The sequence below is a fragment of the Phoca vitulina genome, unplaced genomic scaffold, assembly GCF_004348235.1.
Source record: "Phoca vitulina isolate PV1807 unplaced genomic scaffold, GSC_HSeal_1.0 scaffold9, whole genome shotgun sequence".
NCBI lineage: Eukaryota > Metazoa > Chordata > Mammalia > Carnivora > Phocidae > Phoca > Phoca vitulina.
Window position 1 is genome coordinate 9,066,002 of NW_022589712.1, and position 25,629 is coordinate 9,091,630.

General features: G+C 45.8%; 1 protein-coding gene across 2 annotated transcripts in view; it reads left to right on the plus strand.

Annotated features, from left to right (window-relative positions):
• EZR (ezrin) overlaps positions 1–25,629 on the plus strand; it is a 52,560-nt gene that overhangs the window by 12,596 nt on the left and 14,335 nt on the right. The window contains exons 3-7 of one of the 2 annotated variants that reach the window (XM_032407548.1): positions 14,057–14,140; positions 19,329–19,424; positions 20,294–20,568; positions 21,209–21,292; positions 22,168–22,314. In XM_032407548.1, the coding sequence (XP_032263439.1) occupies positions 14,057–14,140; positions 19,329–19,424; positions 20,294–20,568; positions 21,209–21,292; positions 22,168–22,314 (686 nt within the window). Of the gene's footprint in view, positions 1–14,056; positions 14,141–19,328; positions 19,425–20,293; positions 20,569–21,208; positions 21,293–22,167; positions 22,315–25,629 lie in introns of those variants that run through there. The other variant, XM_032407549.1, reaches the window with a different exon arrangement.

Sequence of the window (25,629 nt, forward strand, 5' to 3'; positions counted from 1 at the left end):
AGCTGAAAATTGGAAGTGAGCGTAACAAAGTGTGGGGCATTCCGGGGCGGGGTTTTGTGCAGCCCTTTGGAGGCTGGCTTGCCTTCCGTGGTGGGGGGAACGCAAGCACTGCAGACCTGAGCTGGGGGTTGGGGGTTGCCAAGTCGTCTCTCCCCTCCCCCCCCGCCCTCATTCCCACTAATTATGTGCCTAGTTGCAATCCGTCCTGGACCTGACATCCTGGATCTCAATCAAGTATAAATTGAGGAGAGTTTGTTTTTTTAACTTAGTATAATTTCAGAAACCTGGGCGGTTTAAAGTAACTTTTATTGACGTTTGCTTCTGTAAGTGAATTTTGTAAGCTTACTGATTTAGTCTGGATTTTTTGTTTTTAAAGCTGTTAGGGCCCTGCTCTCTATTTTCCAAGATGGCAAAAGCCATCATTACAGGAGAAATGTTAAGTAACACAAAATATTACTACACGTGTGATCTTTTTTTCTTAAGATTTTTTATTTTTAAATCTCTACACCCAACGTGGAGCTCGAACACACAACCCCGAGGTCAAGTTGCGCTGGCTCAGGCACCCCTACTGCACATGTGTTCTTAACCAGGACAAAGATTTGTCAAAGAAATGGCACAAGATTTAAGGTACGATTTATCTTAGTGCTTGGACATTTCCATTCTTTGATAGGCTTTCCCCCCCACCAGCTTAGAAAGGAAAAACCCTTCAGAGACTTCTAACTTTACAAAGAAAACAGTACATTCCAGGTGGGTAGTGAAGTCTAATCTATAGGCCTTTAATTTCCTGTATTTTATGAGTCTAGAATTAAAAATCTTTGCAGCAGGTGATAGCCATCTTGGCCCTGTCCCTTTTGTCTTTTATGGGATCCTAAGTTTGTGGATATAATTAACCCCCCTTTTCAGTGAACTAAATTGGTGCTGAAGTATGTATGACACATCTAGCAAAACTGAAATCACATGTTATAGAATCAAGACTTCACAAGACTATTAGCTAAAGAGAAAGTGACCTTGGAGTGGGGAGAAAAGAAGGGTGTAGACCACATCTATGTTTCTGGAAAGAAATGGTTTCTTTTGTGGAATGTGACATTCTTTGATCGTTTCTTCCCCTCTCCTAGGTCAGGTGTCAAAGCTTGGTAGCCAGTTCGTGCCCATATTAAATCTACACATAGAGTGTATGTCATTCCTAGTGTAAAGTTGGTTCCTACTTACAGACTTTCACAAAAAAGGTTCTTTAAAATGCACAGCTAGTAGGTATGAGGAATATGATTTAAATACCCTCAGCTGATAGGAGGATGCCCCCCAGTATGCCTCTCAGCACAGATAGATGGAACCGGGTGAGAGCGATGGCCCTTCCATCTGTCAGAGGTCTGGAAAGCTGTTTCTTCCTGCCTCAGTTCCCTCTTTCCAGAAGGCGTGCCTGAGCCCGTTGAATAGTGGCAAGGGCTCAGCACGAAATGTTCCCAGCCCAGTTTTCAAGTAGAGGGAACTGACCTTCTTTTTAATGGGGCTGCTCAGAAAAAGTTCCTTTCTAGCTCTGGGGTTTTGATTTTCTCTGGTTATAATGACTACAAACAGGACTGGTTTGTCCGCTTTTTGTCTGCAGTCCTGCCTGACAGGAAGTGGGTCTGGGAGCAGGAAGTGGCTTAACTTTCAGAGGTGGAAGGAGCCATTTAGAAAGACTTGGGGTTTCGTTACATGCTCCTGAAATTATGTGATGGATATTAGTTGATCTGGGCTGTTCCTTATATATCCATACTTCTGCATAATTTTCACCCTGGAATTTGGAACAAACTTCAATTCAGAATTTAAAACCACTGACTTACATTGAAAGACACAACTTTAAGAATAACATTTAAGAGCCATATAAATATAAACAAATATTTTTAGTAGCTGATTATTAGAAGTTGCAGTTGCATACACCTTACTGGGCCTGTTTCCTCGGCCTTTAAAAGAAAGTGGTTAAGGGGCACCTGGGTGGCTCAGTTGTTAAGCGTCTGCCTTCGGCTCAGGTCATGGTCCTGGGGTCCTGGGAGCGAGCCCCACATTGGGCTCCCTGCTCAGCAGGAAGCCTGCTTCTCCCTCTCCCGCTCCCCCTGCTTGTGTTCCCTCTCTCGCTGTCTCTCTGTCAAATAAATAAAATCTTAAAAAAAAATAAAAAAGAAAGTGGTTAGGGGCGCCTGGGTGGCTCAGTCGGTTAGGCGTCTGCCTCCTCTGGCTCCAGCTCTGGGCGTGATCCCAGCCTGCTCAGCAGGGAGCCTGCTTCTCCTTCCCGCTCCCCCTGCCTGTGCGCTCTTTCTCTCTCTGTTAAATAAATTAAAAAATCTTTAAAAAAAAAAAAAAAGTGGTTAGACCAGGATAACTTTTCCCCTCACCAAGCAGTACCCACTTAGAATCAGCCTACAAAATAGTTGGACCTTATCACTACTTTAGTTGTCAACAACATGTACATTTATATAACAAAAATGATACAAAATAGGGGCACCTGGGTGGCTCAGTCGTTAAGCATCTGCCTTCGGCTCAGGTCATGATCCCAGGGTGCTGGGATGGAGCCCCGCATCGGGCTCCCCGCTTCTCCCTCTCCCCCTGCTTGTGTTCCCTCTTGCTGTGTCTCTCTCTCTGTCAAATAAAATCTTTAAAAAATGATATAAAGTGTAACATATAGATACCTGAAACATGAAAGTTCTTTGGAAATCCCAAGACTCAGCTTCCATGTTAATGCCCTGCCCTATTTTATTTTTTAAAGATTTTATTTATTTGAGAGACCAGGAGGGCTGCGAGTGCGCGCACATACCCTGGAGCACATGAGCAGGGGTGAGGGGCAGAGGGAGAGGGAGAAGCAGACTCCCCTCTGAGCAGGGAGCCTGACTTGAGCCAAAGGCAGAAGCTTAACTTCTCAGCCACCCAGGCGCCCCAATGCCCTGCCCTGTTATTGTCTGCTGCACATTGAGAATTTAAGAAAGGAGGTGAGGGGTATGTAGTACTGACTTTTATAATTAAGTTACCTTCAAAATTCCTTAAAGTGATACTGAATTCATTGTTAAAATGAGGTAGGCGCCCACCCGATGGTGTCGCAGCGCTCTTGGAGTAGGGGGCAGTGGCCTGGCACACCCACCCCCGTATTTCCATGTTAACATTTAAACTCAGGTTTCCTAAAACTAAGGACTGTGCTTAAGCTGAACTGAGAAGCTCGACTTGGTTTATAATGGAGTTGAACTGGCTCATTGGTCATTGAACTCTCTGGTTATGACCTTACTTTTCACCTGGGCAAATGCTGACCAGTGACTGCTTTTTTTATACCCCCATCTAGGAGGAATAGGAGGGGGGGCACTGGATTGCTTTAATCCAGAAGGATAATGACCCAGCCTGAGGCACTAGACTGTGGCAGGTTCATTTGGTTTCTTGATAGATACTCCCTACTGGACATTCTCAGTGTTCATTAACTGTTAGCATCAGCCCACATGTAGCCAAGTTTGAATTGTCCTGCTGGGGAAGTGACCATCACCACCAGGAACAGAGTATCTGGAGCTGTGTGATGGGCACCAGGAGACCAGAGAGCAGCCACCCCCAACATCACCCAGTCCTCTGACTTTCAGTACTTACTCCCAGGAATAGTGGGAGCACCCGTCCATGACCCCTAGGAAGGTTATAGGAGTTACTGAGAACTGTGGGTCAGCACTTTGACCTCTGTAGAAGTGCTATATAGTGGTTATCAGAGTTGTCACAAGTGGACTCTTGTCAGCCCTAACATTTGATGATTTTATTATTCCTATTACTAGGTAATAAAAGGCTAGTACATTGTCCTAGTTTTGTATAACTGTTTGAAAACTTTATCACAGCATGAGCTTTATATCTCTTCTGCCCATCTGTCTTCAGTGGTTTGTGGTCTACACAGAATTTTTACTGAACTACCTGACCATTTTTGTTCTAATTAATTCCACACTTTTACATTTGCAAAGCTAGGTGACCAGTTTTCTTTGGCATCTGAAAATTTTCCTGCGCCTAACAATCAAGCCAGTTTGTTCACCGCCACTCTCAGTTTCTTTAATCTTGAAGGAGAAGAGCATATAAAATGATGTGATTGGGTATGGTTTACCTGTTACGATAGAGGAGCTTGAAAGAAAAGAATAGCAGTATTGTAAGTCATTCTCCTTTGATTTACAGACTTGCCAGTATCTTATTAGTGAGATGTATTCATACTGTTACTTCCACGTTCTCTAAAGGTCAGTGAACTCAAGAAGTCTGGTGTTAAGAGCTAGCACTTAAACATACATCTCTGGAATTTTAAACTGTGAGCCCAGCCTGCTCTGGGCATGTGGTGACACGTGGCTCCCGCAGGTGGGGAACATTCAAGTAGGGACCCCTGCCTCCCCTGCTCTGACTGGGGACCCGGGGTGTTGGTGCTCGTGCCAGTGCAGTATCCGGTCCCTGTGGCCCAGACTCCAGTGTATGCAAAATCGTATTTTAAGGACCTCATTTGTATTTTACTTGTCTTCTCTCTGTACAGCAGTGTTTGCTATGTTGGTAAATACCTCCCTATAGCAACACGTTGGTTTTCCTTTGGGCCTCCATTCTTAAAGGATGGTGTACAACAACAGGGTGGTTTCTGGACTGTCTTTCTTGAATAAAAGTTGGGATCCTCTAAATTATATGCTTATTAGAAACTATAACAATGTAAAATACGGTCAATGGATTTTCAATGGCAGCTACTTCTGTATAATTTTGTTGTTTATATAAAACATTGTTACTGGGAGCAGCAATGCCCATTTAAGACAAACATTTTACATCATAGGTAGAAACAAAGTTTATTTTCAATAGTAGCCTTTACTTTGACCCCCTAAAAAGAGCTGGTGATAAGGAGGGAGAACTAAAAAATAAAATCCACTTGCCTTTGTGGTTTTCGAGCCGTGCTGTCCTTGGCTGAATTTACGTGTCCGCATTTCTGCACTAAGCTGATTAAGGTTTGCTAAGTTCATGGTAATGTCTTTACAGAAGTTGGTTATTTGTTAGCCAGTCATTGTGAAAAATGACCACTGCATGTCATAGCTGATGTTATGATTTATTAAGTTGGAGTCTTGTTTATAATGACTTGATTTTTATCTTGAAGATAAGATCAGGATCCAGAGAGACGACCAAACCAGGGGTCCATCTGTTGGGATATGGAGTATATGGGATATGCAAGCCTAAGTCTGTAACTGTACTCCAGTCCTAGTGAAAAATCTAGTAACGATATTTTCACATAATGGATTATAAACAGTAACAGTAAATGCATTAATTTTGCCAAAAGGCGTTGTGGCTTTTTGAGTGTTCAGGAAAGTCATCTCTTTCCCTGATGAGAGCGGTGGCTGTCCCGGGGTGGCCTCACCTGTGAGCTTGGTAGAGCTATAGACCTATGGGCTCCATCCTAACTGACTGAGTCAGACTCTCTGGGCCTGGCGCCCAGAAAACTGTGTCAACAAGCTCTTTAGGTGATTCTTCTGCATGTTCAGGTTTGAGAACCACTGCCTCAGGAGCACTGAGGGCCCAGGGGGAATAGTTTATAAGGTGCGGCTGGCTTGATTTCCTAAACCATTACTAAGGGACACCAGACTTCATAAAACATGTCTGATATTGCTACGTTTCTTTGTGCAGCAATGGACAGGGCTCTGGAGGCGTTTATATTAATCCAGGAAAGTCCAAAATATAAAGGTAGTATTCATTTTAACAAGTATATATATGTATATGTTATATATATGGTGTGTGTGTGCTTAAATTGAGTGCTGACTAGCTATAACATGCTCAGCATCGAAGTTAAATGTGGAACAGAAGACTCATCCCCTGCTTAAAAATTAGGGAAAGAACATGATTTACTTGGGAGAACCCTGAACAAGAGCCTGGGTTCTCACCTCTGTTCCTTGGTGGGACAGCTCTTGGTGCTCTTCCCTCATTTGTGAAGTGAAGGAGTGAACTAGAATTCATGATGGCTGGAAATACTGCTGGCTTTGGGAGAATATAAGCGTGGGAACTAGGAGTCTGTTTTCTACTGTGTTCACATCAGTTTGTTTGGCAACTGGGACCTTCTTCCTGAAAACAGAATATTTTCATTTACAACTAAAAACAGTAAACTTAAATTGAATTTATTTTTGAGGGACGTCTGGGTGGCTCAGTTGTTAAGCGTCTGCCTTCAGCTCAGGTCGTGATCCCGGCGTCCTGGGATCTAGCCCCGCATCCAGCTCCCTGCTCAGCGGGAAGCCTGCTTCTCCTTCTCCCCGCTCCCCCTGCTTGTGTTCCCTCCCCTCTCTCGCTGTGTCTCTCTCTGTGTTAAATAAATAAAATCTTAAAAAAAAAAAAATCCATTTTTGAGTTGCCTGGCTTGCTCAGTCAGTGGAGCATGGGACTCTTGATCTTGGTTGTGGGTTCAAGCCTCACATTGGGTGTAGTGATTACTTAAAAATTTTCTTTCATCTTTGTTTCCTCCTAAAGAATTTTTATTATCAGTTTGAATATCAGATTGATAGTCTAGTTCAATGACATTGTTTTCCAGGTGTTTCATATTCTATAATCACTAAAGCAACATGGACCTAGTTACTAAGATACTTAACCCACATGTCCATCAGCTGATGAATGGATGGATAAAAGTGATAATATCCATACAGTGGACTATCATTTGGCAATAAAAAAGGAACAAAGCACTGTAGAGGCTATAACATGGATGAATCTTGAAAACATGCTAAGTGATAGAAGGTAGTCAAAAAAAGGCCACATGTTTATAAGAAGTGTTGAGAACAGGGAAATCTATGGAGACAAAAAGTAGATTAGTGGTCCTCGGGGCTGGGGAGGAGAGGAGTATTGGGAGGAGTGACTGCTAATGGGCACCAGGTTTCTTTTAGGGGAATGAAATGTTCTAAAATTAGATAGTGGTGCTGGTTGCATAACTGTGCTGAAAACCACTGAATTGCACGTTTTAAATCGGTGAATTATGTGTAAGTTATAGTTCACCAAAGCTGTTATTAAAAAAGAGCGCATAATGACTCAACATGAAAATCAAAATACAATAGTCTCTATAATTATTCAGTTACGTAAACCAAAATAGCATCTCAGAAAACTGTTATAACATTATCTGTTGTGCGAATTTTTCCTTGTCCCACTCCCCTACTTCCCCCATTTGTGGGAGAACGTTTACTCTACTTCCTATCAGAGCATTTCTAAGTATTTGAAAGGTCTTATCCAAATATTTGAAAGCTGTTGGAAGTTGCTGAAGTGGCACCTTTGGAAGAGAGCTGGAATGTTGGAAAACAGCCTTGACATTTTTAAGTGATTATGAAAGATCAAGCTCTCAATGTAATCTTGGTGGTGCTTGGATGGTTCTACTCAGACTAATTTTTGAGTAAATGCAGGTGTTGATAGTATTGGGACTAATCTGTTATCAATGAATCCGCTGCCTGAAATTCAGACATTCAAAGGCAATCATTTGTATTTCCCTTTCTATCTTAAATGGCTTTCCTACTTCTTAAGTACTAGGAAAATCACTGTCAACTTTCTTACCCGCTGCAGCGTTCTGGCTACAAAAAAAAAAAAGAGAGAGCTGATTGCCTTGTCTGAGGAGACATACCCACTTGCCTTTCCTATAAAGTTTGTGGAGGAATTGGTCTTTTGAATGTTTCCTTCTTGTCTTGGTCTTTAGTACGGTATGAGTTAATTCTGTAAAAGTTGTGATTAGAGAGGTAATCTTAAACCAAGTTTCTTTAAAGTATCTCAGAAGGAAATGGGCACTTCCCAAAGGAAAAATTACATGACTAGATTTATTTACCAAACCAAAGGAAAGAACTGGGAGGTAATTTGGCAACCCAAAACTCAGTAGTCACACATGGGTTAGAAGTAAAACACAGTATTTCATTGTCAGCTCTTTTTCATATCTCTGAGACTCTTAGAAGGCATTTTAGATACTATTTTGATAAAATTAAACTGGGAAGGGGCATCTGGGTGGCTCAGTCGTTAAGCATCTGCCTTCGGCTCAGGTCATGATCCCAGGGTCCTGGGATCAAGCCCCGCATCGGGCTCCCTGCTCAGCAGGGAGCCTGCTTCTCCCTCTCCCACTCCCCCTGCTTGTGTTCCCTCTCTCTGTCTCTCTCTGTCAAATAAATAAAATCTTAAAAAAAAAAAAAACTGGGAAGATTTCAGAAACCATGTTTTCTCTACTGATCCTTTGGGATACTCCGTGGAAGAAACTTCTGTGGCTAGAATGGTCCCAGGGAATCCTGACTAGGACGGCGTCCTGGGATTTTGTAACAAAGACATTAACACAGCAAAAACACTCAAAAGTCTTTCTGTTAAAGAAAAAGGAAACAGAACCAACCTTAACTTGTGTGACCTCAAAATAGCCCCTTTTTATCACCTCTTTGTCCCTCTCCCTGTGAAGGTCAGATGATGTTCCAGAGAACAGCACAGCCACTGACTTGGATGGTGTCAGAAGCCATTCAGATAATTTTTAAGTCCTAGAATGTTACATTTGGGAAATCCCTTAGAGATAAAACGTTTCTAGTTACAGTACTTCATTCTACAAATGAGGGGAAGTGGCTTTCTGCAAGATATGGACCACTGGGCAGGGGCTGGCTGGGATGCCTAGGGAGGTGGGTCCTGGCCGCCTACCTTCTGTCAGGCCTGTGCTCATGATTGCTCAGTTGTTTGGGGGAGTAAGCAAAGGGAACAGGATTTATTTTTGTTTTAAAAGTATAAATTGTTACTGAGTTTACTTAAAAAACAGATTGTGGTTTAACACCTTTACCTTCTCTTATTGGAAAGAGAGATGTCTGTTGCATTGGAGCAGTAAAACCTGTACTACCGTGTGTCCAGCCAGAATTGCGTTTTCCCTCCTGGAAGTGTGAAAACAGGTGTGAGCTTGTCTTTTCCCCATGAAGACGATCTCCTGGCCAGCTCGTAATAGCATCACAGTTAGCTGTTTTTCTCATGAGTCTTCACGGTCCATCCACACCTTTCCTAAGAGGAGTCGTCGACCTGCCTGTTCTCATGGCTCCAGCTTTAATTGCACCCCCACACCTCCCCTTGTGCTGTTGGACTCTAGACCTAGCATTTCAGTGGCAGAAGGGCCTCAGGACTTCTAGTCCAAACCTTTGGTTTGCAGTTGAGGGGGGTGAGGCCCAGTGGGGGAAAGTCCTCAGGCTGCAGCACGAGCTCTCAAACCCAGCCCTGGCTGTGTTCTCTTGCCTCTGGTTCAGTGATCCCTCAATTCAGCTGGTCCTCACTTGCATGGCTTTAGATTCTTGGGCAAAGGCCCAGAAACTCGGGTATTTGAAAGGCTGCTCTGGGGCCCATTTGGAAACAACTATGATGAATAGAAGCTATTCGATGCCCATCTCTGTTTGCTGTGACTCCCTTTGTTGCAGGGCACCCAGTAGGTATTTGGTCCTTGCAGAGTGAGTGAGCCCCAAAGGTATGCCAGAGCCCACTACCTGGGGCGGGCTGGGGACAGTGAAGTGAAGCTATTATGGTTCGTTGGCTTGTAGTGTCACAGTCTTGAGCTGAGCTAACCCATAAGAACAGCAAAGAGAATTTTTTAAAGAGTAGATTATTAAGCAGAGGGAGGACAGAGACAGCATTAGTTAGGTTTTCATTAACTTCATTAACTAAGGCAAAGATAGGTTTATGTATTAAATTCCCATATCAAATAACCTATGCATTCTCTAGAGGTGTGGTGCATGTACCCGTTCAGTATACTGTTCAGTAGTCATGGTCGTGGAAAAAAAAAAAAAGCATGCATGGCATTTTGCTTAGATGTAAGAATTTTTACTGGCAATTTTTGTTCTTGTTTTAGAAATAAAACTTAAGTTCATTCCGATTTTTGTTTTTAAAACCTTTCGGGCACCTGGGTGGCTCAGTCGTTAGGCGTCTGCCTTCGGCTTGGGTCATGATCCCGGGGTCCTGGGATCGAGCCCCACATCGGGCTCCCTACTCAGAGGGAAGCCTGCTTCTCCCTCTCCCACTCCCCCTGCTTGTGTTCCCTCTCTCGCTGAAGATACAAACCAGCAGCACATACTGATATTCTGTCTTACTGAAATGAAAACACAACTCCTCTACTAAGCTAGTTTACTGGGACAAAAGAAGAAAAGATTTTTCTGCTAAATATGGCCTATTTGGAAAATAGGCATTATACTCATTAGAACCTCATTTCCCTGCATGGGTTCAGGCATCTTCATTAACGTGTTGTGACTTGGGTCTAAGACAAGTTCTCGTATTCTAAAATTCTGACATAGTATATAGGAGGACGACCTCATTATTTTTAATCTGTGGAGTTTAAAAACCTGTTGTTAACTCCATTATCTAACTTATTTATGAATTCCCATTACACATAGTGGGGTACAGTTAGGTCTGGTTCCTTCTATGTTCTGACGTTTCAGGACTTTCGGTATGGCTTTGTCTTTTAGCTTCAGTTGTGGTAGCACGTGGAGGAGACCTGAATTAAAGTACCATCTACACTGTCAGCCGCAGTGGGGGGTGTGGGTGTGGTGGACGTACATGAGCAAAACTAAACTTTAATCACCATCATCCTCCCCAAACAAAGCAGAATGTTTAAAAGGTTTTCAGTGTTTTGTCAGGCCTAAGAGAAACACTGCCTTTGGGGTTCGATTTTCAGTGACTAACTGCATATTCTATATACACACCTGTACCACATGTTACTATGGGATCTTGTTGCCTTCAGCAAATAGTTGCCTTTGATGAGAAGTGTGATCTGGGGGTAATTACCAAGGCAATAAAAATTGCAAAACACGCATTCTTTCTCCCAGCCTTTGCACCCGGTTGGGGTGTGTGGGGGGGTAGGTTTTAAGCCTGTGGACCTCTGGTTTCTTGGTAGGACCATCCTCACATTTATCGTGCTGGACCGTACAAGCCCACTTTATTTCTGTGGCCCTGTTGCAGATACGAGCGTCAGCTTCCATCAAAACAGTTGCTTTCCATGAAAACTCAAGACAAAGATAATTAAAGGGGCGGGGGCGCCTGAGCAGCTTAGTTGGTTAAGTGTCCGACTCTTCATTTCAGCTCAGGTCTTTGCTCTGGGCATGGAGCCTGCTTAAGATCCTTTCCCTCTCCCTCTGCCCCTCCCCACCGTTTGCTCACCTGAGCTCTCGCACACGCCCTCTCTCTGTCTCAAAAAAGAGTTGGGATTTAGATAGGTTTCCTTAATTGCTAAAATCTGATTTCTTTTATTTTTTTTTAATATATTTTTTAAAGATTTTATTTATTTATTTGACACAGAGAGAGAGAGCAAGAGAGAGAGAAAGAGCACAAGCAGGGGGAGCGGCAGGCAGAGGGAGAAGCAGGCTTCCCGCATGAGCAGGGAGCCCGATGCGGGGCTCGATCCCAGGACTCTGGGATCATGACCTGAGCTGAAGGCAGTGGTTTAACCAACTGAGCCACCCAGGCGCCCCAAATCTGATTTCTTTTAAAGCCCCTGGATAAGTGGACCAAAATATGTATATAAATGGTCCTGTCATCTGCGTAAATGCTTAATTTTAAACTTTGATACAAGTTTATGCTGTATTTCATTATTAAAGATCCATAAAATTGAAAATATTCTTAACAGGCTTTATAAACGTGGAACTCTTTAACCTGCTACTGATGAAGGCAGTGCCCTGCTGTGGTCCTTAGTTTGGGTAGCAACCTCCCTTCTCCTCAGAGCATGTGGAAATGGTAGGGGGCACTTGTAGATTCCCCCGGTGACTGGGGACAGCTGTGTTAGTAGGTGGGCTCAGGGATGCACTTGAGATAGTCTTGCGGAAGGAACACCTGCGCCCAGAGTGCCAGTCGTGCCCCCTGTGGGAAACCTAGTAAGGGTGGTGACCAGTCCAGGACCGTGCACAGCTGTGACTCAGAGCAGCTCAGCTGCAGGCCGCCAGCCCACCGTCTCTCACGGTTTGTTTAAGTTCATGAGTTCTCTCATCTCAGCAGATTGTAGAGCTATATATTGATAAAATTACCTTGACTTTAATTTTAGGGGCATTTTTGAAAATAAAAATTCTGATGTGTCCCCAAATCAGATCTGGGAATTACTCCTTTTGACAGGGCCAAGGGACCAAACAATGGAGAAAAACCTATTTGTTTCCTGTTGTTTGTCCCAGTTTTGTTTGTTATTGCAGTGCCAGAAAAACTCAACCTGATCGTTAGGCTTGCCATCTTTGATTGAGGTAATATGCCAGGCTTCATGATAGCCTATGGGTGTTGGAGCTCCCAGAAGGAATTCTCTGGAAGACCAGCCCCGCTAGAACTGGGCAGGATGGCCCCGTTGGAGCAGCGGATAGCAGATTAGGTCTCGCGGTGGCAGATGTAGTTTATAGAGGTTACGCAGACCTTTTCATCATACTTAGTTTACTTTTTACAGACTATTGGCTTGTTACATCCATCCTCTTATTTGCTTTTTCAAAGAGTTGTGTTAGCTTTGAGTCAAATGTGAAACTGATTCAAACCTTAGAATGGTTTTTTCTATATTCCTGTTAATCAGTTTGCAATCAGTTATTCAGCAAAGCGTATCAAAGGCCCTGTATTTGTAAGCCCCCCCCCCCCCACCTTAGTTTTAGGTGTGATGTGTCGCTGTGGGCTTATGAGTGTATAATGGAGCTGCATTTGTCTCCTGGAATATTTGACTTTGGAGCTGATTTTTCATTTCTGATATGTGCATTTGGAACCATAATTGAGAAAGCTGTTTATCTTTTATGTTTCATAACAGCCATTTTGTGATTTTTTTAAAAAACAAATTATTGCCAGCATGAAAAAAAAAAGAAACTTCAGTTTTTATATTTTAATACAATTGAAGAATTTAAAATATGCTTTATCTTTTGTAAACTTGAGATCGGAGGGGAGACTTTCTTGAAATTGTGGAAAATTACACCTCACTTCTCTTTACTGTCAGCCAGAGAACCTTTAAAAGACAGTAGATTTGTGTCAAAGTATCTCTTAGTTACCAGTCTTGGGGGTTAGAAGAAAAAATCCATGAAGATGGATTTTGTTCCTAAAGTAAGAACTAGTGTGTGCCTTGTGCTGGCCGGACACTTGAACCTCTGTCAGCTAAGCTTTAGTTCTATTACTGTGTTCCCGTGGTATGTACATTCGAGGCAGGGAGAATTTAGGGTACATGTCTATCCAGCTTCTTACATATTTCACTTTAAAAATGGTCAAAAGCAAACATTTCTTAATCTTAAGCATTACTGTTGCTGTGTGGCTGTGGTGTTTTCCTTTGGGACAGTGATGTAAAGTAGATTGGTCTGTCTTTCATATGGCTAGTAAATTTGAGTTTTCTCAAGTGATAAATTTGAAAACTACCTTGAAGTGAATTTTTTAAACAAACTCGATGGGAATTAGAGACCTTTTTAAGGCCCCTCTTCACCCCCACTTCAGTTCCTTGTGAGCTGACCATCCCATGATGCGTCCATCCCCACATTTTACTTCTGTCCTCTGGCTAGAGGCTCTCACAGGTTTGCAGTGAGGGCATGTGTACCATTTTGCTTTTCATGTCTTTCATTCCTGAAGCAGTTTTCCATGTTTCTACCTTCTTCATAATTGGCATTTTAAATTACTATAGGATATGCTCTTTGATGGGTCTTTAGTCATCTGACCATTTCTCTTTTCACTAGTTTCCAGTGTTTCTAAACATGCTGGTATGTTGTTCCTTCTCACCTTTCACTTACTGTCTTGGTCTGAATTCTTGAGGAGGCTCACCACCCCACCGGTGCCTTCCTTGGCTGTCGTGAAGGTCAATACAAGCTGGCACATGGAAAAATATGTTAATGGTTATCAAAGTATTCTGTAGAAAAACAGCCTAGACTGAAGTGTGAATGTGCTTTATTAAAGCAAAGAGGGCATACATTTGAGTCCAGACTGCAATGCTGAGACTCAGCAGCTGTCTACCGTCGGCTTCCGTGGGTGTGCATGTGTGTGTGGTGACAGCATGAGGATGGATGGAATTGACTCTTGCCGTGTTGCTAAGTAGCTTTGAGTTTTTGCAGAAGGCTCAGATTATTAGGAGAAAGGAACACTCAGTTAAGTATAATGCATTTTGTTCTTTTTTTAGATCAATGTCCGAGTTACCACCATGGATGCGGAGCTGGAGTTCGCCATCCAGCCAAATACAACAGGAAAACAGCTTTTTGATCAGGTTGGTCTCTGTGAGCTTAGAGAGAGAACTCCCATTTAGGAAAAATTTTTTTGCAGATCTGAATAATTTTGCTGAGTATATTGGTTTGCTCCTTACTTCTTTTTGTAGAGGAGGACATTTTCCCCTCCTTCCAAGGGTTCACACTGTTGTAAAACTCTGCAGGAGTAGAGTGTTCACAGCCCTGTGAGAGGAAATTTAGGGAATGCTCTGAAGTCTTTATCAGCATAGTGCTACATCCAAAAGCTCTGGCTCCCATCCCTCACCCCCAGGGGTCTTCACGGTCACTGCAGCCATCTCCTGCCATCTGGTCAGCAGGTCACAGTGCGGCGAGGGCCAGACACTGCTTGAGGGCCCAGCTGGAACCAGGCAGGCCATAGGTTCCATGTCCAACTGCGGCATCTGTGAACTCACTCAGGTGTCAGCAGATGCTCTTCCTCGAGCTGGGCAGTAGAGCACAACTACATTCCTGAATATTTCTTCCTGAGACCTGAAGGTGAATGCAGAGAGTTTTGATAATCATGAGCCACCAGGAAAGCTGTGATAATTCTTCCATGGAACAGTTCCAAGTTTTAGAACAAGATCTGCCTCTCTGAGCTGAGTAAATTCTGCTCTGGGGCCAAGGATCCAAGAGGGCAGCAGGAGCAGACTGAGTTTACAAGTCCCTTGAGCTATAGCCTGCCCCCCTGAGAGGTCCCACTGATCGGAAAGGTGATGTTCTGTACCCTAGCACCAAACCCAGAAATGGGAGTGGGTGCTGATGGGAAATGTGGGAGATAGAATTCCAGCAAATTTAAAAGGTATTGGTGATTCCCTGCCATGCTTGATGATCCCTCCTTCTCTTATCCCCTAAAGTGAGCACCTAGTAGGTTAATTCTCCACCTCCCCTCCCCCGTGTGCTGGGCCAGCTGTGTCCAGCAGCCCCAGGAGCCAGCACTGGTGCTGGTGTGTCCCCCCCGGGCCTCCTGCGATAGGCGGGGACACCTTCTCAGCTCTCCTTGTGCTGCTGTGGCGAGGTCATCCCTGGCTCTGCCTTACCCTCTAAGGATAAAGGCATCTAACTGCTCTGGGTGAGGCTGGACTTGGGGCAAAAATCTAAAGGTTTCTCCGGAAAGATAATCTGGAAGTAAGTTAAATGGAGCCAGCTGAGTGCCATGTGGGTCAGTGGTTAGAACAGGGATGGGTAGGAGACCCTCGGTCACCCCAGAGTTCTTGTCTGTAAATGAGAGCTGGGCTGTCCTCAAGCAATTTTTAGAGCAGAGTTGGAAACTCTAGGTTAGGTAGATTATAGAGTTTTGATGTCTCAGCCATTTAGCTGCCCTTGCCTCCGTCTGCCTTGTTCCATTCACGTGTTGCTTCTCAGAAATTGTGTGAAGAAGCCATCAGAAGAGTCTGTGGTACTTCCGCAAGATAGAACGGCCACTATCTCTTAGAAGATCCTTGTCTGCTCCTTGGGGTCCTTTGGAAGCGGGGAGGGAATGGAGAGATTGGGAGAGGCCTGCCCTGTTCCTTCAAATACTCCCCTCGGATGGTTCAGTTCTACAGACATTTTTAACTGCACACTCTTGTGCTAGGCACAGAGCTGCGTACTGCACAGGATTATCTCCACTTCTTGATCCAGGGTGCCATATTGATAGAAGTCTACATGTTCCTAAATGCTGAATAACTACATCTAGTTTGGTGTTCAGATTGGTTTTAAGCCAGGTATTTTTCTGATATTAGATTATCTGCTTACCATAGCATGGAGCTGTGGATTAATAGGTGTACAAAAAGTGGACCCTGAACTCAATCAGTAGATAGGGGTTATTTAAAAAGTGCTAACCACATAAATCCAGTCAACATGCCAAGATTTGATAAGCTCTGTATCTAAATTATTCCAAAGCTCATTAGTCCCATCAACGATCCTATTCAAGCACCTGTTGTTATTCCCCACCCCAGAAAGTCAAGCCCCCTGGTTCCATGTGCTAAACAACAAGCAGGGCCACATCCCACTTTGACCTCTTTGTTCCCAAGTCGTGTTTCCTGCCTGAATCTCCGCCAACCTCCCAGGACAGGTAATGAAATTCCACCACCGATCAGTTAATGGAAAGGGAAGTAGTGGGAGACAGAAAGATCCTGAACTCCACCTTCAGCCATGAGACCTGGATCACAAAGCTCTCTGTCAGAGTTCACTTTTAGTTTCTTTACAGTTCGGTGTACCTGTCCTGAAAAGTACCACATAATCTGAGAAGGCTAAGGCTGGAGCAGACCTGGGAAACAGCTGTCTGTATGTCATAAGTGAGGACATCAAGGCCCAGAGAGAGAAGAGAATTGCCCAAGGTTCTGTAGCTTGCCAGGGCTGGGGGCAGGGCTTTGCTCCACAGTGTCCAACCCTACTTACACTTGTCTTTTTGAAGATCCATTTGTTGATCCTTCCACATCCTTCCAAGATAGCACATGACGCAGAGAACATCCCACCTTCCTATGTGTGGGTGGTCAGGACAGTTCCTCAGTGGATGCCCTGGGTGCCTTCTGGGGCTCCTTCCCCACACCCCAACCAGGCTGGGCATGTTTTCTTCTTAATGTCTTCAGAGTCTGTGTCCTTTTCTCTGTTGTTCACCTGATGACCTTCTAGGTCTGGGAAGGTTGTTCATGGGCCAAACTACTAGTCCCTAGAATATGGTCCTTAAATGGAATGGGTTGAAAGAGACTTTAGAGGTGAGTTAGTCAGAACCCTTCTCTCCCAACCCATGAGTTACTTCGGTCTCTTCTGCAAAAACTGGCCCAACTCCACCCCAGGGCTCTTGCTTTATCTGCGCCTAGATACTAGTCCAGGGATCTGACGGAGGGCCCGAGCAGTGCCTTCCCGCTGCCAAAATTCCTGAGGTGGCGAGAAGGGTGTGACTCAGTGTGCCCATTGTTTCCATCATCAAAGCATATGTTCCAGCTGTCACTTCAGATTGAGCCAAGTAGACCTGTCCCTGCATTTTCCTTTCCAAAACTGCCATTTAAAACACCGCCGAGGCAGAGATAAAGGAATAGACCCCACACCTGTTCACATTGTGCTTTTATGATGTATATCAGCTTTAGGGTAAACTAAGGACGTTGGAGGGAATGGTGAGGTGCGTTTTTCCAGGAATATTGGATTTCCCCATAAGGAGGACTTAGGCGTTGATTTTTAGATGGACTGAATGAAAGCAGGTTAATTCAGTTGTGCCGTTTCGAGGAAGACACAGGAATAGAAGTAAGGCTTTGAAACACGCTGCAGACAGTTACCTTCCTATGTGATGGAAGATGCCACGGAGACATTTGGCAGATCGGGGCGCCCAGGGACAGGCTTTTCACTGAGTGAGTGAGAGCCCTGGGTTATGTCCATGGCGTGGTTCCAGGGTCTGTGATCTGTTTCGTCAAGGGGGCTGGCCACATCATAGCAGAGGTAAAGAGGCATCTGTGCTGTGGCCGTGGAAATCAGCGAGGGTCTGACTGGGATGGGGAGGGGAGACAAGCAGACAGGAAATCATTTCAAACTGGTTAGGACCCAGACTAAGGCTAAGTTCGGTGGATGGAGTACAGGACTAGATTGCTTATGAATGTGGGGCTTTCCTATACAATTTTGAAACAACCCAAGAGGAAGGCAAGGCAGGTTTTATATCCAAATGTTGAGATGGAGGTTTACAGGGAGAAATTAGCAGGATAGGGTACAGAAAACCTGGTCTTCATATTAGCTACCCTAACAAGACCTAGGCAGGGTTCACAAGAGACTTGGGAGTTAGCACAGAACAGTCCAAGTTCTTCCACATCATCCCATGATGGAGCCTGCCTCCCACTCTGGGGGAGTGAGGGAGCCAATGAACGGGTCCATCTTTGGTGTATGGTGAACAGGCTCTTGGAGCTCCACAAGCATCTGGTCCCCCAGTGGATGAGAAAACAGGCTCAGAGCAGGAGTTTATTTGGAATTTCAGATTTTATTTTAAGCAAGTGCTCCAGATACCTGATTGGTCATTTCTCATGTGTTCAGACCTCTTTCCCTTTAAATGTGATAGAAGCCATATATTTGAAGAACGGTAACCTTCTTATAAAGGCTTCTAAGACACAAGAATAACCAGTGGGATTCTGTCGTGGAGAATTTTATTATTTATTTTAAAGATTTATTCATTTAGTTGAGAGAGCGTGTGTGCACACGCTCACACGAGCAGGGGGAGAGGCAGAGGGAGAGAGAGAATCTCAGGCTCCCTGCTAAGTGCAGAGCCTGACGTGGCCTGAGAGCCCAACCTGAGCTGAAATCAAGGATGCCCAACCAACTGAGCCACCCAGGTGCCTCAGAGGAGAATTTTTTTTTTAAAGATTTTATTTATTTATTTGACAGAGACACAGCGAGAGAAGGAGCACAAGCAAGGGGAGTGGGGGAGGGAGAAGCAGAGTCTCCGCTGAGCAGGGAGCCCAATGCAGGGCTCGATCCCAGGATTCTGGGATCATGACGAGAGCCGAAGGCAGACGCTTAACAACTGAGCCACCCAGGCGCCCCTCTGAGGAGAATTTTAAAATAACAAAATTCTTGCTATGACCTTGGGTTGAATTCTGCCTTTCTATATCAGAATTTCAAATTTCTGGAGGTTGGGAGAATGCTAGTCACCCCTTGGCATGTGTGAAGCATAACTCCCCTACCTCCCCAGTTTCCCTGGAAGCTTGCCGCCGTCCGTTGCCCACCTTTCCAGGGACTGCTGTTTCTCTCTTCCTAGTTAAGCAGAGGCCTGGGCCAACTGACTGGGAAGCAGGGACAGGCAACCAGAGGAGACCCAAGTGTTGCTTTCCTTCACTTGGTGACTTTCAACCCCTTTTTCACGTGGGCACACGTGAAAGGAGACATTCACGCCTGGGATGCACACTTGCCCTGGTGTCCCCTGGGGGTGCCTGATGAGTGCTTACTCTAACTCAGCTGGTTGTCTTCACTCGGGAAAGCTAGTGGAGAACGGAGGAGTAGGGGTGCGAATGTATAAGGTCTTAAGATTTTCTGAGATTTAAAGTTAATCCTGAATCTGCTCGTGTATGTTAAAAATAAATTGTTCACGGCTTTGGGGGAATAGCCTCTGTTAGTAATAGGTTGGGATTCCTGTTGGGATGGTGTAGGAGAGGCATGCTCGGTGTGACGGGGCGGCCAGCACCTTGCTCTCCTGGCTGCTTCAGTCCCTGCCCCGCTGTCTCTCTCACACAGGTGGTTAAGACCATCGGCCTTCGGGAAGTGTGGTACTTTGGCCTCCAGTATGTGGATAATAAAGGATTTCCTACCTGGTTGAAACTTGATAAAAAGGTAAGTCAGAGTTAACTATTTACAGGCTGTTGTTTGATTGTTGGTCTGCTCTGTTAACTTTGAAAAACTGGATTGTTTTTTGTTCTTGTTATTTGTGTAAAAGTTTTTACAGACAAAAAAGGTTGCAGGTTTCCAGTAAATGGGGGATACTGGTTGGAAATTAGATCCTGGCATTTCTCCTTCCTGCTCACTCATTGGGGCATATGATGGTTAATTGCTTAGCTTTTAGTTGACCTTAGTTTCTTTTTCCCCAATGAGATTGTTAATCTTATAAACCATGAATCCACTGTTTTGTAAGAACTGGTTATTGCTTTGTTTGAACCTGTGTTAGGTTATCTTCTGGCTCCAAAGACGGAATAATTCCATTAACAACTGTAAAGAAAAGCAATAAGTTTAAATGTGTTTTCTCCACACAATTTGAAAATGTCCCTTTTCCCAAACCTGTGCCTTCTTCCCATATTACTATAGTAAGTGTGGGGGCCATTAGGGAAGGGAGGGGAGGGGACATGAGTAGTTTTAAATGGAAGTTCCAGGGGCCCCCAGCTTGACTGGCCACGGGGGCAGATGCCAGGTTCACAGGTCCCTAAGCAGGCTGCTTCTAAATTTGAGTTCTCTGGAATGGTTCTCTGGAATTGGGAGCACCTCCCCAGAAGGTAGCGGCCGGCGCTCGTGGCTTGGCGGGTCACCAGCTGGCTGCTGCTGGACTTCAGCTGGCCTTTTCTCATCTTAGTCTACAAGGTGACTTTCTAGTAAATGTACCTTCTGAACACTGGCCTGCAGGAGCCCTTTGAGCCAGTGGTGAGGAACTGGTTCGGGGAGGCAGGTCTTGGCGTCCAGGCTTGCAGGCGGCATTTGGTTTTGTGGTGCAGGTGTCGGCCCAGGAGGTCAGAAAGGAGAACCCTCTCCAGTTCAAGTTCCGGGCCAAGTTCTACCCCGAAGATGTGTCTGAGGAGCTCATCCAGGACATCACGCAAAAGCTTTTCTTCCTCCAAGTGAAGGAGGGAATTCTCAGCGATGAGATTTACTGCCCTCCTGAGACGGCGGTGCTCCTGGGCTCCTATGCGGTGCAGGCCAAGTTTGGAGACTATAACAAAGAAACGCACAAGTCAGGGTACCTCAGCTCTGAGCGGCTGATCCCCCAAAGGTGAGCAGGGGACGGCCAGGCCTGGACGAGAGCAGTGCTTGCATCCCTGAAGGGCGTAAGTGGTGTGTGTTAGCAGAAGCAGTCAGCAAGCACGAGGGTGCGTGATCCTTGAGGCTGGGACTCGAGCACTTCCTGCTCTGTGTGCTTAACCAGCACGTGCTGTGGCCTCCAGAGGCACTGACCTACCAGAGCCTTCCCCTCGGGCACTGAGCCTCCTCTACGGTCCGTGATGAAGAACCGCAGCAGGAAGGGGGGCCGCTCTCCCCAGGAAGAGCAGCTGTGTTACTGTATACATAGTCACACTTCCTGGCTTCCCCTGGTGCATAGACATTGGGCCCTGTTAAATCTGTTTTTATTCACTAATGGTCATATAAATTACCCCTTTTGGAAGAAGAGTCCCCTTAAAATATAAAATACCATTTTAAAATTTTTCCAGCAAGACTGGATATGTCTCATTCTAAGTTCTCAGTCTTTTAAGTTGTTAATTGTCCAAAATGCTGCATATTAGGAAGTAGGAGCACTCTTTGTGGGTGGTTTTATTTGAAAGAAAACTCAAGGTTTGCAGGTGGGTGGGGGCCCGCTGCTTGCCTCTCATGGCCCTTTGTGGTGACCTTCTTGTGCCGCCTTTTTTGCAATTCAGAGTCATGGACCAGCACAAGCTCACCAGGGACCAGTGGGAGGACCGGATCCAGGTGTGGCACGCCGAGCACCGCGGGATGCTCAAGTGAGTGCGGACTGGCTCCTGCCTCTCCAGCGGGTTGCCTTGGCATTAACCCCACATAGGGTCCTCGGGGTGGTTAGCTCCCGGAGCGGGCAGAGCAGTGAAAGGTAACAGTTAGTTGCTCAGGAGGTTTCTCTTAAATAAAGCCAGGTGTTCATGTTTGGGGGTAAGAAGCAGTTTAGATTCAGCCTCAGGCCCTAAAGCCTTCTCCTTTGTTTTAGAGGAGAGAAGGTCTTGGGTCTAAAACACTTGTTTTAGTCAAGAGGGCAGGAGCATTGTTCACAATGGGAAAAAATTGATCCCAAGTGAGAAACACTTACTATGAAAGAAGCACAAAGGAGGCATGAAGGAGGAACATGATGTGACATGTGGCTATTAGGGGTAAGAAATGGGCAGATTCTCTGTTGCCCTAGAATCCTCACCTGGGGCATTAGAAGCAATTCTGTGCATTCCCCCAACCTCAGAAGTTCATTTATAGTTTGGGCCTCACAGACGTTGCGTCCTTCAGCTCTCATCTGTCCTGAGCGTCTTTTGTGGAGGGAAAGAGCTCAAGGCCTAAGTGGTGGCTGCTAGTGACACGGACGGTGGGAGTCTCTGCAGCAGCATGTGGGCGAGAGAAAGACTGCCTACCAGGACAGTCTAAAAGGAAAACCTCCTGTGTCCAGAGAAAGAACCCAGCATGAGTCTGTTCAGTTCTTTCAGAAGGTCTAGAGTACATCAGTGGTCAGCGTCCAACAGCTCAGGGCCCAGGTGTGAATGGCCAACAGAGGGACAGCACCAAACCCACAGCTGTCAGCCCATCCTGCCAGAGCTGCGGTTTTACAGTTCCGGATACTGCACGCACGAATGACCGTGTCCTTGTTTGTTCTCCCTGCTAGGGACAGTGCCATGTTGGAGTATCTGAAGATTGCTCAGGACCTGGAAATGTATGGAATCAACTATTTTGAGATAAAAAATAAGAAAGGAACAGACCTTTGGCTTGGAGTTGATGCCCTCGGACTGAATATTTATGAGAAAGATGATAAGTGAGTTGAACTTTATAATTTCAGTTGGTGGGGGATTGGGGTTGGAAACAAGGGAGACATTGGCAGCCATGCATGTGGTTTCTTTTGAAGTATTTCTCTGGTGGCTTACCGGACCAGTGTGTGCATCTTCAAGGGCTTTTCAGCTATGATGTGGCCACATTTTGTCAGGGGTTGGCTCGAGGTGTGCGCTCTTTGTCTTCTGTCACCGTAGCTTGTCCACCAGCTCAGTTCCATGCGCTGACCCATGACCCCACAGACCGGAGCTGCAGGAAGACCTCCCCTGCTCTCCGACGGAGGCCCTGCCGCCGGCCGCCCAGGCACCAGCACACCCATAGATCCAGGCGGCCCTCGCCCTGCTGGTGGCTTAGTTTGTGGTAATCCAAGCAAGAGTAGTTACAGTGCTATTAGAGCTCTTAAGGTTCTGTAAACAGTGGCCTATGTACAGTTTAGCTAAATCCTCTGAACCTGTGAGAAGTGTCTGATGGCCACGTGTTAGCTCTGTGTGTGTGTGGAGTAAGGTCTGCAAGAGCAGTAGAGAGCAAGCCAGGCCCTGCTGGCTGCTTTTGCCTGTCCCTGTGCTCACAAGCACTGCGAATGTGCCTGTTTGTGCCCGCCAGCTAGATACACAGGGAAAAGATCCTTTTCATTCAGTGAGAGCAAGTTTTCCATGGTGGTTCCCTGTGCCTTTGAGTGATGGCTCTCCCACATTTCCTCCTGTTGCCCCTCCTCTCCGCTGTTAGTGCTCCCCAAAAACCATCTCTCTGGCCTTCATGGGGGGTGTGCCCCTACTTGGAACAGACGACATCACACAAAGACTCTGCCTTCAATCTCAGCCATGTGTCTTCTTGCCAGAACCGGGGTACAGATACCTTTCACTTGGGTGGGACAGGGGCCTGTCTCAGGCCTTCCTAGACCCTCCACTTGGGGCCAGAATTGGATGGAGGAGAATCATCTTTGCTGGAAAGCATGGTTCCAGTCAGGAAAGACCCCAGTCAATCACAGGAACTCCTCCGAGAACCTGGTAGTGAATTATCGAGGATTCTCGGTTTGCTGCCTCCCCCAGGTGTGCTGGACCCAGTGTCGTACAGAAACATGAGCAGTCTGGGGGGCTCAGGAAACCAGTCCCTGGTCCTTCCGGAAGCCGCACAGTTGGAGGACGGCGGCTGGTCAAGGCAGTGCCCTCATGGGAACAGATGTGGGAGACTGCCTCTGTCTCTGAACTCATTTCTTGAATGACCCGATTCTGTAATGTAGCTGTGGCCAGGGCTGTCTATAAACAGGTTTTTCCAGCTGCAGGAACTTGCTGATGTCAGCTTGTAACTACCTCCAGCCCACGTAAATGTTAATTTTTTCCAAGTGAAAATTTGAGTACTGCAGTTCATTCAGTCTCTTCCTGCTCTCTTCCCACTCCCCCAATTTACCAGTGAAACTGGTAGTTCTCTCAAAGGGGTCTTCTCCCCCAAGAAGACACTGGGGCATCGGGCAGTCCTCACTTCCTCCCTGCCCCTTTTCAGTCAGGAAGAAAGACTTACCCAGACATTCAGTCAGGAGGCCTTTGAAGCAGATAAGGAGGAGGCTGGCTCAGGTCTGAGGAATGCGGGGATGACTCTGAGCTGGGATAAGTGTGGGATCACCACCCTCAGCCGTACAGCTGACAGTGGACAATTGGGCGCTCATGGAGTGTTGTTCAAGTGAGAGAGCGGATCTTTTTTTTTTTTAAAGATTTTATTTATTTATTTGAGAGAACACATGAGGGGGGAGGGTCAGAGGGAGAAGCAGACTTCCTGCTGAGCAGGGAGCCTGATGTGGGACTCGATCCTGGGACTCCAGGATCATGACCTGAGCCGAAGGCAGTCGCTCAACCAACTGAGCCACCCAGGCGCCCGAGAGAGCGGATCTATTGAGTGTGTGAGTGGGGCGATGAGAGACTTAGTGCACCTGCAAATAAACAGATATACCTTTATTACCATATTTTAGAATTAAACGTATCCTGGTTGGGAAATGTCTCTTGAGGTCCCTTTTCACTGTATATGTAACCACTGAGTGGGAGCACGTGGGACTGAAAGCATTTGTCTTTTTCTTTCTGTAAACCCGTAGATGAGGAAGGAACTTGGAGGGGGAGGAAGTAGGCAGACCCCTTCCCTGAAAGGTGTCAGCTTGGAAACAGAGAACATTGAGATTAGCCGTGTGATGTGATCCTACCTGGCATCATCAGACCAAAACCAACAAAGACAAAACAATGAGAGGAACGTGCCCTTGCCCCCAAGTTCTTCAGTCCTGTGAGAGCACTTCTTCCCTTCTAGGGCTCACCCCTCCCACACTCCTGAGTCCCGCAGTCTTCCTGGTCTTCCCAGAGGCGGGAGTCTGGGCGGTAGACTCGGGCTCCAGCAGGTAACTCGATGGGCCCTTTAAGGGAGAGGATGCTGGAGAAGACTGCAGACAAGCTGGGGCCGAAACAAGGGCCAGTCTCTTTTTCCCTTAAATTTCTCAGAGTTGTAAATCACCTACTCTGATGTATATTTCTGTCTTACTAGCTTTACTGTATATGTGATAAGCCAGTCGTCATGGTGGTTATTACAGTATGCTGTAGAGCACAGTACTTGTGTGCAGCGTGTACATGCTCTAACATACATAGCAGTGAACTGTAATGTAGTGTATGTAGTAGCATGTATATCATAATATTTTAAAATAAGCCATTTTTTTTTTTAAGATTTTATTTGTTCGTCACAGCACAGACAAGGAGGGGGAGCGGCAGGCAGAGGGAGAAGCAGTCTTCCCACTGAGCAAGGAACCCGATGCCAGACTCAATCCCAGGACCCTGGGACCGTGACCTGAGCCAAAGGCAGACGCTTAACTGAGCCACCCAGGTGTCCCAATAAGCCAGTCATTTATATTTCCAGTTTATAAAATTAAAATTACGCTAATGGGCAGAATGCTGATTTTGCCCCCTCCCTTGGGTGTGCGTTACAGCTCTGTGCTCCCGCGTTAGTGGGTTACTGATCTATGTGAGCGAGGAGAGCAAAAGACAGTTCTTTGGTTTGTGTGAGTTTTCTTTTATCAAATACGCCAAGATCCCAGTTGTCAGCATCTTCTCTCCTTTCAGGCCTTTGGGACCCTAACTTGAACGTGGAACAGAATTTTAAAAAAAAACCTCCTAGTCTCTTACAGAGACTTTGCAGGGACTCCAGTTAGTCCACCGAGAGTAAGAAGTTTAATGTTCACCTCAGACTGGCAGAGAAGAGTTTGGCCTCCGTGTGTCTGGACATGCGCGAGGGCGGGGGAGAAGCATGGTGCCTGGTTAAGTGTGGCTGGCAG